General features: G+C 45.5%; 1 protein-coding gene across 1 annotated transcript; it reads left to right on the forward strand.

Moving 5' to 3' along the window:
* Positions 1 to 1999: 1999 nt before the first annotated feature.
* LAMP3 (lysosomal associated membrane protein 3) lies at positions 2000 to 15284 on the forward strand. Its single transcript, XM_082224455.1, has 6 exons — positions 2000 to 2340; positions 4404 to 5173; positions 6680 to 6802; positions 9636 to 9693; positions 12558 to 12725; positions 14671 to 15284. Exons 1-6 carry the CDS (start codon positions 2289 to 2291, stop codon positions 14808 to 14810), a joined length of 1311 nt encoding a protein of 436 aa, XP_082080581.1. The 5' UTR covers positions 2000 to 2288; the 3' UTR covers positions 14811 to 15284.
* Positions 15285 to 18313: the final 3029 nt, after the last annotated feature.

Here is an 18313-nt window from a genome sequence, read left to right on the forward strand (position 1 = left end):
AAGCGAGATACTTATGAACTGCATCACATATTCTCCAATTGCCGCTATTTACCAGAGATAAGGGAAGGGGGAGAATTTTGATTCAATTTACATTCAAAGGTGAACTTACCAAATCCACATTTTCTGAAGCCATATGTCAGTCATCCTTCAAAATTTGCACTTTTTCTAATTTTGCAGTATAGTTCTTCAGCTATGCAATGTTTCCGGAAATGTTTATCTGGGCAAAGTGAGCACATTAATGCATATATTGGTGAAAACATCATACAAAAATGCATTGTGTTCGGGAAATTGCTTACAAAAATGTGTACATTTGTCAAAACGGTCTTTTATTCAGAGGAATTCACACTAAAACATTGAAGAATTTTCCTCTGTTTTTTTTTAATTTTATTGCAGATTGCTGCAGAAGTGTAGAGAAGCGAATTTAAAACTGCAAAAATAAGAAACTAAGAGAACTTTAAATTGACACCATTTGTCCCTATTTTTTCTTTTGGGGTGATCTTGCTAAAACTTGTCTGCATGAATGTGTGTACACCAGAGTTGTTCAGTTTTCAAGTCTCCTTCTTTGGGTCTCTAGAAATTACATCTCCAGGGAAGGGGAAGATGAGCTGTGGCTCTAGTGCACATGCATGGGAACCAGGGATTGGGATCCTCTGGCTCACGTGCCAGAAGTGGCCCATGGATGTCCCTCCTCTGCATACCAGCCGGGCTTGGAAACAGCATGCATTTTTATAGCAGAAGTACACATATAAAGATGCCTGCATGATCAGGCCAAAGATGCATTAACTCTCGCATTCAGTTCCCCTCTTTTGCTAGCCAGATGCCTTCAGGGAGCTCAAAAACAGAGCAAGGTGGCAAAGTGTGTTGAGCATGCTGGCATTCAGTGGCATCCTCTGAACCTTGAGGTTGCTGTTGTTAGCATCTGTCTGCCTCAGGAGGCAATGGAGGAGTGTGCCTTCAGGGGCAAAGTGAAACTGCTGGAGAGTTACAGCGCCTGCTGTGGCTGTAGAGACCGTTACAGGGGAGACATGTTTTGTTGCAGCTGGGGCAGATGAAGGTGTCCAGTTGTGCTGCTGCAGATGCACCATGGCATTTCTTCTCTCTGCACTCCTCCATCATTCCTCCTCTCGTCACTGCTAGGGGATGCATGACCTGTCTGTCTCCAGGCACTGCAGTCGTCTGCAGGGGATTCCCATATAGTGGGATTAATGCTGCCCACCTTCATGTCACATTTGCAGGCATCTTTGTGTCGCAGAGTTTGTAACTTGGAGTGCCATGTAGTCATCATGACTTAGGGTGCTTCCAGATGACCTGTTTATTGAGAATTTTTCCTGCTTTGTTTAGTGGGAGATAAGGCAATATTGGCTATTTAATTAGCATTCATTCTCACTGTTTGCAACGAGGTTAGATGATGTCACTTCAAAACAAGTGTTGCCCCCCATTTTCCCAGTGCATTTTCCCAACTCCTTATCACAAAAGGCCCAGTGTTTGGGGGGAAGTTTGTTGTGCGAAACCTCCCAGTCAATTATCATTGCACAACCTGAATTTGCCAGTATGTGATCGAGTCCCGCCCCAAAATAGCTACAGGTCTGATGCTTCCCTTCTTCCACTCCATCCCTGATGACCTCCTCCAGATTGAAAAAGTTGCTGAATATAAAGTGTGCAATACCACTTTAAACAATCACGCTTTCCCCCAAAGAATTCTGGGAGTTGTAGTTCATTAAGTGTGCTAAGAGCTGTGAGGAGACCCCGCTATTCCCCTCACAGAGCTACAACTGATTGCCGTCAATCCCTCTTCCCATGGGAGTCTGGGAACTGTAGTTCTGTGGGTGGAAAAGGGGTCTTCTAACAAACAACTCTCAGCACTCCTAGTGAACTACAGCTCCCATGATTCTTGTAGGTAGGTCAGGACTGTTTAAAGTGCTATCACAGTGTTTTAAATGCATGATGTGAATGCAGCCCAAGGCACGTCAGGGAGAATTAAAATGCAATGGGCGGAGAGCAATGCTAATCTTGCTTCCACTTTCAGCTCCACCAATGTTCTTCAAGCACTTTCTCAATGGTTCAAGGATGCTTCCCCACAATCCATTCTTGCTTTGCATGTAACATTCCAGTTCTTGTGCTGGACTTCCCCTTTGCTCAGAGCTCTTTGCAAGAGAACAGCAAACCTCTTGTCTCCCAGAGGAGGAGGCATGCTAGGCTGGTTGTAGGGAAGAAGAAGAAAGAAGCAACGCGTACAAAGGTTCCTTGGGGCATCTGATCCGTGAATATTACTCTTTAATTCCTTCACCATGAGCTGGGAGAAGAACCTGTTTGTGGAACTCCTCCTGGTTGCAGCTGGCGGTGAGTAGATCAGTATACCCAGTTATCACTGTATTGTGTGTTGCTTTGTAAGGATACAGGGATGCAACAGACTCTCTAGCTTTTCTTTGCCTGTGTTAAAAGAGATAGTATTTTCTACAGGTTTGTTGTTTAGTCGTTTAGTCGTGTCCAACTCTTCATGACCCCATGGACCAGAGCACGCCAGGCACTCCTGTCTTCCACTGCCTCCCGCAGTTTGGTCAAACTCATGCTGGTAGCTTCGAGAACACTATCCAACCATCTCGTCCTCTGTCATCCCCTTCTCCTTGTGCCCTCCATCTTCCCCAACATCAGGGTCTTTTCCAGGGAGTCTTCTCTTCTCATGAGGTGGCCAAAGTATTGGAGCCTCAGCGTCACAATCTGTCCTTCCAGTGAGCACTCAGGGCTGATTTTCTTAAGAAATCAGCGGTACAGCTTGTTAAAAGCTGTGTTAAAAGAGATAGTGTTTTCTACAGGTACAGCTTGTTATGCAGGAGTAGGGAAAGCCTGTACAGGATCATCTGGTGACAAGATCCACTCCCCACAACCACCTTTGAGCTTTTTCCTGAAGAGCTTTGCTGCCATTAACCTTCCTTGCGGCCCTGAATCAGGTGTGGCAAAGCTTTGACTCTCCAGATGTTGTTGGACTGTAACTTCCATAATCTTTGGCTATGCTGGCTGGGGTTGGTGGGAGTTGTAGTTCAGAAACATCAGGAAGGACCAAAGTTCCCCAGCCCTGCCCTAAACAAGGAATGTGCAGAGAGGCTTTAGATAGTACCTGCGTGGGGTTGTTTACTGCAGTGTTTTTGATAGAAAATCTAAGTTTCTGGGTGGTTTGGTCTACTGAAGAAGCCTAAATATGAGGACACCTCAGTTGTGTTTTCTGTTTTGTACCAAATACACGTTAAAGATAAATACGGAGAGAGTATCAGGCTACTGCAAGGTTACAAAATACTGTGGAAATATCCCAGAAATCAAATGTAGAAGAATGGATGCATGGGATTTGCAAGGCAATCTTGCCCATTTTGTCAAACTCCCTGACAAAGGTTCCATGGGAAAAGAATACTGTAGTTCTTTTTAGATCTAACTGGCAATTTTATTCGACTTAAACATTGGAAATGCAGAGGTGTTTATGGTCCTGAGTTCAATCAGCAGAACGTTGTTGATAAAAATGCTTGATCCAACCTAAGCTAACCACTTTCCAGTCCTATTGATTTTAGTGGAAGAGTTAAGTACTGTACATGTGCATCTTTTGCCTCCTGGAGTCAGTTTGCTTCTACCTATCAGCAGATCCTTTGCAGGGCTGCAAGTTCCTTATGTGGGGAGTGATATTAGGTTTATTAGATAAATGTGTCCCAGGAGGTCTTATTCACTTGAGACAGACAGGACTCATACATACTTCTGCTTGCCCCATTGCTTTCTCCTGGGGAAACCTGCTGTTTACCGTTGCATTGGAACAAACATCAATGGCTTTATCTGAAGATTGGTGGGACAAATGAAAAGTCACTCAGACCCATGCCTAGAAAGAGGGAAACCTATTTCTAGGCATGGGGCAAGTGGGCAGTGTGGATGAGCCCTAACAGCAACACATTTGAGGAGGAAAGGTGTACAAGTCATCACTGCTAGGTCTGGGCGATATCTGGTTTTCAACATCAAGATATATCACCCGCTAAACATTGCAATGTATTGATATAGCACAACGTCTGAAGTAAAGATAGAGCTGCTTTTCAATTTTGTGATGTATTACCGGCTATATATTACAATGGCTGAAATAAGGATGAAGCTATGCAAAGGCATTGGCTGGCTTCACGGTTTTTCCCACGCGGTGATTGTTGCATAGCACATGTGCACAAACATACATCATAATTTGCAATATATTGCCAGGTCAAAAATTATGAAACCGATATCATGATATGGACTTGAGCCAGGTTTTGGATGATATATCGCTCAGCCCTACTCACTTCCCATGTCTCCGTCTTTTCAGAGACATGACTCGAGCTGAGAGATGCTTAGAATGGAAGGGATTTTTGGAAACGGGATTAAACTTACTCTCTGCTTGTTTGCAGCTATTTTATCCTGCAGTGGAGAGGTGCAGGTTGAAGCAACTCCACAGCCCATTTCAGTCTTGCAGAGAGCCAATCAAACGATCCCGACTCTTCCATATGGTCATTCAGAAGTTTCAGTCACACAGATAGGCAAGCAATCTGTACAAGAGGCTACCCAGAGAACCCAGTCAGTGTCAGAATTACCTGAAGATGCTAAGATGGTAAAAGCAGATTCTATACCACCAGCCAAACAAGTTTCAGTCAACAAACAGACAAACACAGCAGCCACTCCTCTAGAAACATCTGCAAACCCCACAAGTCCAACCAGTCAAGCTGCAAGTCGCGGAGTGATTAAAACTACAGTTGTTGCCAGGAGCACAGCCGTACAATCTGAAACACAAACTGATGAAGCTGGAATCCACGGAGCCATAAAAATGACTGTGGCTGCTCAGAGGACAGCTTCACAACCTGCAGCCCCAAACAGCTGGAACACTGCAGCTCCTGCCCTGCCAGCGAAGGCAGGAAATGCAAAGAAGACTGTAGCTGGAACAAGCGACAAGTGCATCACACAACATGTGCCAGCCGGAACGCCAAGCACAAACAGTACAGCCCACAGCAAGATGCCAGCTGAGCATAAAGCCACTGTTCCTGAACCAACAGCCCCAGTTGGGCCAACCCTCACACCCAAACCATCGCCAGCTGCAACGGGGGCTTATAGTGTTTCTAATGGAACTGCTGAGTGTATTAAAGCATCAGTTGGCTTGACAATGATAGCTAAAAATGGAAAAACAGTAAGTTGCAGCTTCCCCCTTTTCCATTATCCCCCCCCCCATTTTTTTTTGTTCAAAATATCAAAACAATCAGTTAATTCCAGGAACTGTGATTCTGGGTTCCAAAAGCTATTTCAGAAAAGCCTTAGGTTTGCATCTATAGCATGGGTAATATCTGATGCCGCCATGCAGTCAGCGCAAATATTTCTGTTCATGCAATGGAACTTCTCCCTTCAACAACAACTACTACTACTTTCTTATTTGTACCCTGCCCATCTGACTACTTTGCCCCAGACACTCTGGGCAGCTTCCAAGATATATAAAAACATAATAAAACATTAAACATGAAAAAGTTTACCTATACAGGGCTGCCTTCAGATGTCTTCTAAAGGTTATTTAATAACTCATCTCCTTGACATCTGATGGGAGGGCATGAACCCCCAGAGCAGATTCAGGGGGTGAGCCAGGGGAGAGATGGAGGAGATTCATTGCAAGAACCCTTGCGCTAATGGAACAAGTGACTTAGTGCTACTTAGTGATACATGCCTCCCCCCCCAAAAAAATAACAGGAACTGTAGTTTACACCTCACAGCGCTACAACTCCCATCACCCAGGACTCTTTTGGAGGAAGCTATGTGCTTTAAATGTATTTGAATTGATTCAGTTCATACCCCAGGAGCCCAGGGCAGCAAACAAACAATTAAAAGATCTTAAAATTCCAGTGCAGATGCAGACTGGGAAAGATCTCAACTTAAAAAAGCTTGGTGAAAGAGGAAGGACAACAAAGACAGTGCCTAATATTCAAGGGGAGGGGATTCCATGGGATAGATGCCACAACTTTGAAGGGATGGTTCCTATATTGTGTGCATTGGACCTCCTGGCAAGAGGGTATCTTCAAGGTGCCCTCACCTGTAGAGTGCAGTGACCAGGTATATAACTAGGTACCTGAGGGGTGAGACAACCTTTCAGGTGTTCTGGTGCCAGGCTGTATTGGGTTTCATATACCAAAAGAAGTATCTTGAATTAAGCTCCATAGCTGATTGGCAGCCAATGAATGCTGTGGATGTGACCAAACTCTGACGTAAGTTATTGGTCGGACATAGCACCAAATCAGGATAAGGGAGGTATGTGGAGGAGGTATTGGGAAAGGGGTGTGTGTGTGAACCTGTAGCTCACTTCTTCGTCCCCATTAACAACCAGCAGCGCCAGCCCACTCAGATGGGGAGTGTCAAGAAGGGACTGTGCAAGAACCATTCTGACCTGAGCTATGTGATGGGTATAAGAAAAGGCTCCCAGAGGTGCTGCTGGAAGCAAGTGTTGTTGAAATAGATGGGACTTCTAATAGTTAGCAAGGGACTATAACTCTCATCATCCCTGACCATTGGCTGTGCTGGGTGGGACTGATGGGACTTGGGAGCCCCCCAACATTTGAGTGGGTGGGCAGGTGCACAGGTTAGCCACCCCTGTTTTAGAAAGAAAGCATGTGTCAGGCTGTGTTGGGATTCATGCGCCGTTTCCCTTTTACAGAACAACCTGGAATACTTCAATATCAACCCAAACACCACGCGTACAGTTGGAATGTGTGGGGTTTGGGTGTCAACTCTGAGAATCTCATTTGAAGGTGGCTTCATACGTTTTACTTTCACCAAGGTAAGCATTTTACCAGATGTTGTTTTGGGGGGAGTGAGGAGGGGCTCCCAGAACGTTGGGAATTTTCCTTGAAGAGAGTGATTTTACATTTGGCTTTGGCTCGGTTTCAGTGGTCGAGCGTGAATTTTACCTTAGTTCAGTAGGCTAGTTTCTACACATGCTCACCCCTATTTTTTCTACACACGCTCACCCCTATTTTTTCAGGTATTTTTTTTAACATTGGCCTACTAATAACTTCTGGTTTGTGCATTTAAAGTGGATTAAAAGGACGCGGGTGGCGCTGTGGGCTAAAGCCTCAACGCCTAGGGCTTGCCGATCGAAAGGTCGGCGGTTCGAATCCCCGCGGCGGGGTGCGCTCCCGCTGTTCGGTCCCAGCGCCTGCCCACCTAGCAGTTCGAAAGCACCCCCGGGTGCAAGTAGATAAATAGGTACCGCTTACCAGCGGGAAGGTAAACGGCGTTCCGTGTGCGGCTCTGGCTCGCCAGAGCAGCGATGTCACGCTGGCCACGTGACCCGGAAGTGTCCCCGGACAGCGCTGGCCCCCGGCCAATAAATGTGAGATGGGCGCACAAACCCCACAGTCTGTCAAGACTGGCCCGTTCGGGCAGGGGTACCTTTACCTTTACCTTTACTAATAACTTCTGGTTTGTGCATTTAAAGTGGATTAAAAAGCTTTCTCTGCCACACTGGAGCAGCAAATCCACTTCAAAAGCAAAACAAAGAAATGGAAATGCGGCTTAAGTAGGACAATGCATTGAGAAATATGGGGTAAGCAAATGATTCACGAGAAGCTATGTAAACACCCTGCAGGCAAATTGGGATGAAAGACGCAAGAGGGATGTTTATTGTTGTACAACTGCCCGTTAAACATGTCAGGGGATGTGTGCGCTCTGTTTTCTCAACAGGGGACATGTGAGAACTCCTCGTTTGGAAGGGCCCCTTGCCAAACCAAAGCAACACCCTAGCTGTCAAACAAAGACCCAATTTTAAGTGTTTGCTCCGGCTGCTCTTAAGAGAGCGGTGTTGTTTAACTGAAGTAAGAGGCTTAGAAACTGTTCTGTCGTTGAGAGCCACATCACAGAGTGGCTTCAGTGAAGATGCCGAGGTAAAATTTTGAGTTGGCCACCCCAAGCAACACCCTCCAGAAGCAACGCAACTATTGGTGCAGCATTGCACAATCCAGCCTCCTCTTTAAGATAAGCATTCAGAGGCTGTTGAGTTTGAACCTGCTCTTTGAAATATATGCAGGCATGAATTCGGCTGCCAGATTCCCAGTGTGTGTGTGTGTGTGTGTGTGTTTGCCTTTCAGAAACTATTACAGAGGCCTTATTCTGATCAGTTAGATGTGATTTTGTACAGAGTGTGCCTTCCATTAATATGACGCATGCATAACCTGAGATCAGGTGTTGTGTGCTACAAAAATTGGATTGTGAAGTGTGTGGGAGGGAGAAGCTGCGTACTTGCTATACCTTTAAAGCATATTTGAAGCACATTTCCCCCCTCAGGTTTGTCAAGTGTTCTTGGGAACTGGAACTCTATGAGGGGAAAACTCATGCTGCCCAACTTTTTCAGATCAAAAACCAGGATGCACGTCTTCCAGGGCACATTCCAAGGGAGCTACATAAACTGCGTGGCAATCTCACCCTGAAAAAAACACTTTTGGGGGGTGTCATCTTGCAAGGTGCCCCAAAGGCCCTTTGGGGGGGGGGACAAGAACGCATGAGGTCACTTTGGCTGGGGAAACCCAGATGGGTGGAGTATAAAAATAAAAACTTTTTCCGGGACACTTGGTGGGTATGAAAACAGCAGCGCTTAGAATTCTTTGAGGTAAAGAACGTGCTTCAAATGTGTTTTAAAGATACAGTGTAGACACAGCCAGAGAGAAAAAATGAAAGTGGCAAGCCTGCTTTGGGGCTACTCAGAAATGGCTTTCAGGAAGCTTCCAGAAAAGGAATGGGGAACTTCAGGCCTGGGAACCAAATACATCCAGCCTTCCAGTGCTCTGTTGGGCTCTTGGGACTTTCCCCGGGTCACAGCCCTCACCAGCTGACTGCTTTCGCCTTGGCAAGGATGGAGGATGGGGAGACAGCATGTGGTAGAAAGGTCAGGCTTTTCCGTGGCTCAGAGTAGCCTACTACACATAGGTTAAGAGTCATATCTGTTGCCTCTGGCCTCACCTGCCACTGAAATGTGGCCCTCAGAAGATTCCCCATAAGGAAGGTTGCATCAGTTGGCCTTGGTAATAAACATTGCTAAATGAAAAATATTCTGATGTACCCCGGAGTCCTCAGGAGAGTGCTTACCCCTCTTGCACCCTGGCACCTCTTGGATGTCACAAGAAATACCAAATTCGCTGGGTGTCTGAAGCATTTCCCCTTGCTTTACCTAATGGTAGGGCCAGCACTGACTTGGAGGCTTTGTTATTATATGGGCAAAGGTTCCAGTTCTAAATGTTTTGCTCTAAAGCGCCCAAGGAGCATGGCTACATCCCTGCTGCAGGTACCATGTGGACCAAGGAACTGCTTTTACAGACATGCACATCATACTTCCCAACTACAGAGCATGAGTCGAACACTCCAGTCCTCTATGAAGGGCAAATACACTTCACAAGCAGCTAGCACACAAGAAAGCTCCCTTCTGTTGTATTAGAGGAGGATATGTGGCCTGAAATAATAGGAAAAGGTTGTAGTTGGTTTCCACTGAACTCCCTCTATCTGCCCTTGGTCATGAACCTTCTATGCATCTTCTTGTGTTTTCTAAATTGTAAGCAGTGATATTGGATAAAGCGATGCTTGCTTCCTTCCTCCCCCACCTTTTTTTTTCCCTTCCCCAGAGTGGAGAAGTGTACTATGTCAGTGTGATTGAAGCTTCTTTAACTGTACCATCTGAGGGTAAGTGACATGGTGATTCTTCCCCTGCCTTTGAACAGTTAGCAATTACGAAATCTTGAAGCTTCTCTTAAGAGTCAAGGCACTGGGTCACAAAACTCATAGCTGGCATTTGAGTAGCTTGTAAAGGAAGTTGTCTTTTTCAGCACTTTACTGCGTGCATTGATTTAAGATGTGTTGGGGATGAATCAAGCTTTCCGTTTCATTTTCTCTCAGCTTCTATTTTCTCTAGCCTTCAGTTTGACCTGTTTCCAAATCAATTTGCATTTAAAAAAATAATCATGAAAATTTGCATGCATTTTGCTTACATTTCTCTTAATATACACATTTTTGTGCACCAAACTGAACACATATTTCCAAGCAATTTCCCCTAATATTATGCTCCCACCCCCCCAAAAAAATTATATTAGGTAGTATTCAGCTAAATTTTATCCAGCTGCTGACATGCATCTGTCTTGAGAGACAATGGAGTGTGCCTCTGGGGGTGAAGTTAAACCACCAGAGGATCACAGCGCCTGCTGTGGCTCAGGAGCATAGCATGGGCAGTGGCTGCCAGGGTGATGGCCCTGAGCGCATTTTTCTGGGGGGCGCTGCTCACGCCACCCTACCAGCCCTGTGCCACTTTGCAAGGCTAGGATCAAAGAGTGCATGGCTGCTGTGTCCTTCGTAAGCCACCCTCCCCAAGCCACTTTGCAAGGCTGAGATGATAGGGTGGGAGCTGGGCTGGCAAGACAGGATCCCTTAGCCCTCCGTGCCCTGCCCACCCGCCCCAGGCACCAGCTAAACATGCTCCACCACTGCTGGGGCTGCAGAGACTGGTAACTTCTAACTACTGCCTCCTGCATTATTTCTGCTGTATGGGTCGTTCCATGTCAGTTCAACGTGGTCATGCCACCCACCATCTCGGATTTTGATGAAACATGGTGTACACCTTTCCCCTATGGTTGAAAGAAACCCCCTTAATTTTTTTCCCTCTATCACAAACAGTTCTGATTTTATAGCACTTCAAAGTTTCGTGAAATCTGCATTTCTGTCCTTCTTGAGATCCTCGGCCTTGTGTACATTTTATTTTATTTTTCCTCCATAACCAATGATCAGATCTCTGAAATTTTACAGAGCTCAATAACATGATGAGGATTTCAGAAAAAAATACACCAGCACTCAAAAGATTTTATAAATGCCTAAAAAATGTATAAATGTAGTTTTTTTGGCGGAGATAAGAGGCAAGACGGTGGAGGGGGCTGAAGCTGCTTGCCTTGCATTATGTATGTAATGAGTTTGTGGGAGAAGTGAGATTGCATTTAAGGATTCCTGGGTCAAGACTTTCCTTCTTGCCACCGCACTGCACTTTTTCTGGATTGCACTTCTGAGGCTTATTTTATGAGGATAAAAAAAATGCACTCATGGTCACCTTTGGTGTACTCAAAATCAGTGGAACTTAAGCATACATTTCGAGTACTTCTTAAAGTACTGACTTCAAAGAAGCCGACTCTCTGCAGAATTTAGAATTGTAGCAGGCTGTTCTTTTCTTGAATAATCATCCACTAAGAGTCAGTTGAATAATAGCAACACATGAAACCCCCCTCCAATCCTGGGAACTGTAGAATACCCCTCACAAAGCTATAATCCCCAGTACCCTTAAGAAACCAGTTCTCAGAAGTCATGTGCTTTAAATGTGTAGTGTGTGCGCAGAGCTAGTTTAACCCTAGTTCTTCATAAATTTACACAAATGTCTAATGACTAGGTGGAACAGGCACTGTAGGAGACAGCTCCAGAAGAGGAGCCAAGAGAAAGCTGGTCTTGGCAGAGCTGGTGGAGGCTCCTCACTGTCTTGTCTGCTGTGGTCAGGTGGATCTAGTGCTATGGAAAGACAGTTCTGGGACTGGAGGAAATGGATGAACGTGTAGCTTGCCGTATGTGGAACATATTTGCCTTCCACCGCCAGGCACCCAGTTCTAAGTATAAAGGGGTGGCAGACTGGCCGGCCAGTTGGCAGGTAAACGGTCTTGTGATAATGAGAAGAAGAGAAGAAGAGTTTGGATTTGATATCCCGCTTTATCACTACCCTAGGGAGTCTCAAAGCGGCTAACATTCTCCTTTCCCTTCCTCCCCCACAACAAACACTCTGTGAGGTGAGTGGGGCTGAGAGACTTCAAAGAAGTGTGACTGGCCCAAGGTCACCCAGCAGCTGCATGTGGAGGAGCGGGGAATCGAACCCGGTTCACCAGATTACAAGACTACCGCTCTTAACCACTACACCACACTGGCTCAAATGAGGATTTGTATGGTGGCTTTGGGTCGCTCTTGGGGGTTATCTCACACCCTGAACAGATCTGAGGTCTTAGTGTTTGCATTTGAACTGCCTGCAGTCATAGCTGTCAACTTTCAGATTTGAAAATAAGCAATCAGCGGCCTCACCTGTCCCAGGGACCGTCTACGGGATATCTAACAATCCAGGATAGCAGTGGGAAGCAGTGGGAAATGGCGCTGGAATAAGGGAATTTCCCGCAAAAAAAAGGCAAGGTTGACAGCTATGCCTGCAACCCATCCTCTAAGCAGCAGACCTAACAGCAAACCGAACAGGGGAACGTGCTTGATCTATAGCAGGGTTTCCCAAACTTAAATCACCAGCTGGTTTTGGACTACAACTCCCACCATTCCTAGCTAGTAGGAGCAGTGGTCAGGGATGATGTGAACTGTAGTCCAAAACCAGCTGGAGACCCAAGTTTGGGAAATCCTGAGTTATAAGATCGCAGCTCAAGCTCTGCAGTGCCTACTGCAACATCAGTTGGTGACCCTTCATTCAAGGAAAGATTTTGCCTCCAACAACACCATTTGTCGTTTCTTTTTATTTCTGTATTCTTCAGGTGTGCTGTACAGTGGAATTAAAAGCGACCAGCTCTTTTCAGTGCCTTTAGGGAATTGCTTCAAGTGTCTCAGCATGCAAACCATAGAGATGTCCAACAACCTTCAACTCCTGCTTTCCAGCTCTCAACTTCAAGCCTTTAATATCGTTGGCAACCAGTTTGGGAAAGGTTGGTAGCAGTGCTTGTCACTGGACCTGTGTTAAAGCACTCCTTCTCATTCAGTTGATTTAAACACACCACTGTGAGCAAGTCCAGGCCAGTAGCATGTTTTTAAACAGCTAGACACTCCTGTTGCAATCAAAACTGTGTGAAGCATGGTTCAGTTTCAAGTTATTATCAAGGACTTTCTCTCAAAAAACATATGAAATGCAGGCTCAGGTAGTATTCCTTGCTTTCATTTGTAGCTTAACTGGAATAGCTAGTTTGTTCATTTCAACAGCAAGCACATAGCAACCCGTGTGACTGTGGCAGATGGCAGCTCCTTTCCCACGGCAATTGACAATTGCATGGGGATCGCAGGTAACCTGAATGCATGAAAGGGGATTCCACTTGCTATCCCCAGCCAATGTGCCTTTGGCCAATGGTCTGAACAAAACCAGTATGCAAGCAATCTGTGACCCTGCCATTTATGGGCGGGATTCCCAGCTGCACAGAGAGATGTGCCATTCACACGTTGCAATTTATAGGCATAACCCACACCTTCAGTTGAACAAGTGAGGACCAAGAAGGTGGGATCCAGATCCTCATACCCACGCAATGGCTGATAGGAAATGTTCGGTTCACATTTCTGCACTGAGCTTGTAAATTTCTGTTTAGTCCTCATGAAAATTCGTCAACATTCTAGCGTGTGTATCTCGGCACATTCTCACTTTTACGCAGCTTTGCCCAATATACATCTTTGCAACTCATGTAATGAATTGTGTTTGTTATTTTCACATACTTGTGCATTTTTCTCAGTGATGTGGGGGTGGATAGTTCTTTGTGGATGTGCAGGCTCAGAGGTGACTGACTCATGAGATTTCGATTCTGTGATCACTGACAAGCTCCAGCTCAGGTCCGACCATGATCCTGGAGTCTTGGCCTGCACCGAACACCTCTGCCTCCAATACTGTTGGTCCAGCTACCTCAATGATCGTACCTTGTTGCAGTCAGAGTTCAGGCTGTTGCTCAGGGTGGGGTTCATGGCACAATATTGTAGACATGTGAAGACTTGGCAGAGGAGTTTCAGGCCAAAGAGTCTTCCCCTCCACTCTTGCTTACTGACATCCTTTTAACTGGGGATGCCAGGGATTGAACCCAGAAAGGTCAACCCCTGGGCCATAGCTTCTCCCAAATGGATTGGGGAGCGACTGTCAATTAAAGTATTTAGTATCAGATAAGAGGAACCAATATGTAAGGCATTCAGGCAAAGGACAGGTAGAGGGAAACCATACATCTAGATGCGCAGAGAGAGACCCAAGCAGTCTCCCCACACTGACAAGATTCAGGGGCAGACTTTGGTAATCTTTCATAATATAGTGCCCTGTGTGAGGCCAAAATCTGGCGTCCCCCAATGGATCTTCTCAGTTATGGATCTTCTCAATTTTGCGCCCCCTCGGCTCAGCGCCCTGTGCAAAGGAACTGCCCATCCTCCCTAAATCTGGCCCTGCCAGACTGAAGGAAGTTTTAAAGCTCTCCATTGAACCAGACTGGTCTGCCAGCATCATCTGACTTCCCAGGCCAAGAGGATTCTGGGTCTCTTGTAAATTCCTAGCCAAAATGAACTGTGATTCCCAGTGCCTGATCCACAGAATCCCCAGTTTGCAGCCCTGCCATGCCCAATATAATGGTTTGAAATGGACAATAGATGGATGTCTCAATTCCTGATTAAAACTAGGAAAAGTTCCAACCTACCTCACAACAATTAACTTTTTAAAAAAACGTGCCTTCCATGAGCACTGGGGAGAGGATATGCTATGCATCAAGAAATTAAAACTGACCAAAATGGCAGCTCTACAGACAGTGCTCATGGGTTTTTGTATAATTATCAGTAGCTGTATTTTACTGAGCAAGAAACTGATGAAAGCACATGATAATTGTGTAATATGCCATAACATTCTGATTTTTATTGCAGAGGAAGAATGTGCTCTTGACAGAAACAAGAGATTAATTCCAGTTACCGTGGGCCTCAGTCTCGCAGGATTATTTGTCATTGTCTTTGCCACCTGTGCGATTTACAGAAAAAAGCGCACCTCAAGCTATGAACGAATCTAAACCACTTCATTAAAGATCTGTGCAGCAGCGAGTGAAAAGGTTGTAGATAATGGAACGCTCTGCTTCTGCCTACTTATTTGATTGTGGCAACCACAATTGTAAACTGTTTGTGTTGTGTATTCACTTGTGTATGCTTGAAAATTGACACTATTATGTTGTTATTTCTATATTCATAACTTGCCTTTCTGCTTAGACAAGAGCAGTTATATATATATATATATATATATATATATATATATATATATATATATATATGGCTATGACCTTTAAGGAGGACGCAGCAGATTTTTACAATATTTTTTCAGGTTTCCATCTTCAAAAAAGCATTTCCCCTTCTCTCGTACAACAGGGAATGCTTCCATTCTATCTTGTCTCATCTATAAACTAAGGGTGTATGCTTTTTGCTTCAAACTATGGTTGTTTTTACTCGTATGCAAATATAATTAAATTAATAAATTAACCAACTAAAATTTATTTAATTGTGTCCTACTCCTAATAAGAATAATCTCTTTTTCTTTCACACATACAAAAACATATACACATCTCACCCACATCTCTGTCTTAGGCTAGAGTGGATCTGGGAGAGCCAGAACAGAAAATGGTCCAGGGAGCCCAGTTTTTACACCCTTCTGGACAAAGGCCTCAAAAGAAAATTCCAGCACAGCTTTGATTAAGGAGGTGCCACTCCCCATGTCCTAAACCTAGTATGGACTCATGTAGCCAGAGCGATGGGAATTTGTTTTTGTGGATGCAGGTGGTAGCATTTATTATTCAGATAGTTTGATTAGATCTAGATTTGAGCAATGTAAAGACACGCAACTATTTTTGGAATGCAATGATTGCATTGTGAAATCCTGTGTATATTACTTGCAACATCACTTCCACTGCAGTGACTCATTTAACACTTTCCCATCGGGTCTCCTGAAGCCTCTTTACCAAGAGAGCCAAACAAAAGCCATTCTTATAATCATACATGCAAGACATAGTAGGGTGGAGTGTCTCCCAGGTTCGTAAGTCCCCCAACATTACATGGAGCCACTGGCGGAGGAACAAGAGTGTGGAGGGAGCGGACCGCCCCTGGCACCATTATTCCAGCAGGGTGCTATCATGGAGGCCCCCCTGGACACGTGTCGTGTACCCCCCTCATGCACCGGGTGCCACGCCCCCACAGGCAGCGTGTCATGCCCCCAGAACGTGCACCACGCCCCTGCGGGTGGCACGCCACACCCTCACAGGCAATGTACCACACCTCCGGGATGCACGCCACACCCCCTGGGGGCACCAGCCACGCCGCCATCTGCTCTCCACCCTCAGTAGCAGAGCATGCAGCTTCGCCACTGCTTGGAGCGTCCCAGAATGGTACATGGAGACATCTCCTCAGCTTTCTCTGGCCCTGGGAGCAGATCCTGTCTTTAGACAACTGTAGGGGTTTGTCAGGGGGTCACGCCATTTGGGCCCAATAAAAGGCACACCAGGTTAGCCTCACAATTTTAACACTGAAGCAACCTTGCCAAAGAGTTCCCTCCCACCCCTAAAAGTGTTTCATAGATATGATTTCCGTAGATGAAAAAACAATTACTGCTACTTGTGAAGAGTGGCATAATATCTGCTTTACTATTACAGGCGTCGGGAAAGGGTTATAAAATGTTACCATTGTGGGGAGGGGCATAATGACAAGAATATATTTTTAAAAATAATGGAAGTCATTAGGGCTTAATTGATGCCTCGACGCCTTCCACATGTGCTGTGTCAGGAAGATTTTGGGTGTCACATGGCCAAACAGCCTGTGCTTTCCCAAGCTCACATTCCCAGCACGTTCGCACGCCTGTCTCAGTGACGTCTACGCTGGCTTGGTCATAGAATCATAGAATCATAGAGTTGGAAGAGACCACAAGGGCCATCGAGTCCAACCCCCTGCCAAGCAGGAAACACCATCAGAGCACTCCTGACATATGGTTGTCAAGCCTCTGCTTAAAGACCTCCAAAGTAGGAGACTCCACCACACTCCTTGGCAGCAAATTCCACTGTCGAACAGCTCTTACTGTCAGGAAGTTCTTCCTAATGTTTAGGTGGAATCTTCTTTCTTGTAGTTTGGATCCATTGCTCCGTGTCCGCTTCTCCGGAGCAGCAGAAAACAACCTTTCTCCCTCCTCTATGTGACATCCTTTTATATATTTGAACATGGCTATCATATCACCCCTTAACCTCCTCTTCTCCAGGCTAAACATGCCCAGCTCCCTTAGCCGTTCCTCATAAGGCATCGTTTCCAGGCCTTTGACCATTTTGGTTGCCCTCCTCTGGACACGTTCCAGTTTGTCAGTGTCCTTCTTGAATTGTGGTGCCCAGAACTGGACACAGTACTCCAGGTGTGGTCTGACCAGAGCAGAATACAGTGGCACTATTACTTCCCTTGATCTAGATGCTATACTCCTATTGATGCAGCCCAGAATTGCATTGGCTTTTTTAGCTGCCGCGTCACACTGTTGGCTCATGTCAAGTTTGTGGTCAACCAAGACTCCTAGATCCTTTTCACATGTACTGCTCTCAAGCCAGGTGTCACCCATCTTGTATTTGTGCCTCTCATTTTTTTTGCCCAAGTGCAATACTTTACATTTCTCCCTGTTAAAATTCATCTTGTTTGTTTTGGCCCAGTTCTCTAATCTGTCAAGGTCGTTTTGAAGTGTGATCCTGTCCTCTGGGGTGTTAGCCACCCCTCCCAGTTTGGTGTCATCTGCAAATTTGATCAGGATGCCCTTGAGTCCATCATCCAAGTCGTTGATAAAGATGTTGAATAAGACCGGGCCCAAGACAGAACCCTGTGGCACCCCACTAGTCACTCTTCTCCAGGATGAAGAGGAACCATTGATGAGCACCCTTTGGGTTCGGTCAGTCAGCCAGTTACAAATCCACTGAGTGGTAGCATAGTCAAGACCGCATTTTACCAGCTTCTTTACAAGAATATCATGGGGCACCTTGTCAAATGCCTTGCTGAAATCAAGGTAGGCTACATCCACTGCGTTCCCTTCATCTACCAGGCTTGTAATTCTGTCAAAAAACGAGATCAGGTTAGTCTGACATGACTTCTTTTTCAGAAATCCATGCTGACTATTGGTGATCACAGCATTCCTTTCTAGGTGCTCACAGACTGTTTGCTTAATGATCTGCTCCAGAATCTTCCCTGCTATTGATGTCAGACTGACTGGGCGGTAATTATTTGGGTCCTCTCTTTTCCCCTTTTTGAAAATAGGGACAACATTTGCCCTCCTCCAGTCTGCCGGGACTTCGCCTGTTCTCCAGGAATTCTCAAAGATGACTGCCAGTGGTTCTGAGATCACATCTGCCAGTTCTTTTAATACTCTTGGATGCAGTTCATCTGGCCCTGGAGACTTGAATACATCTAAACTAGCCAAATATTCTTGTACTATCTCCTTAGTTATTCTGGGCTGTGTTTCCTTTGCTGAATCATTTGCTCCAAATTCTTCAGGTCGGGCATTGTTTTCTTT

Source organism: Podarcis vaucheri (assembly GCF_965113315.1).
Source record: "Podarcis vaucheri genome assembly, chromosome: 5".
NCBI lineage: Eukaryota > Metazoa > Chordata > Lepidosauria > Squamata > Lacertidae > Podarcis > Podarcis vaucheri.

What these genes read in the sequence shown, in the direction of transcription:
- LAMP3 (XM_082224455.1), top strand. Translation starts at nt 2,289, where the DNA reads ATGAGCTGGGAGAAGAACCTGTTTGTGGAACTCCTCCTGGTTGCAGCT. An exon ending in CCTCCTGGTTGCAGCTGGCG is followed by an intron (nt 2,341 to 4,403) that starts GTGAGTAGATCA and finishes GCTTGTTTGCAG; the next exon opens with CTATTTTATCCTGCAGTGGA. An exon ending in TACGTTTTACTTTCACCAAG is followed by an intron (nt 6,803 to 9,635) that starts GTAAGCATTTTA and finishes TCCCTTCCCCAG; the next exon opens with AGTGGAGAAGTGTACTATGT.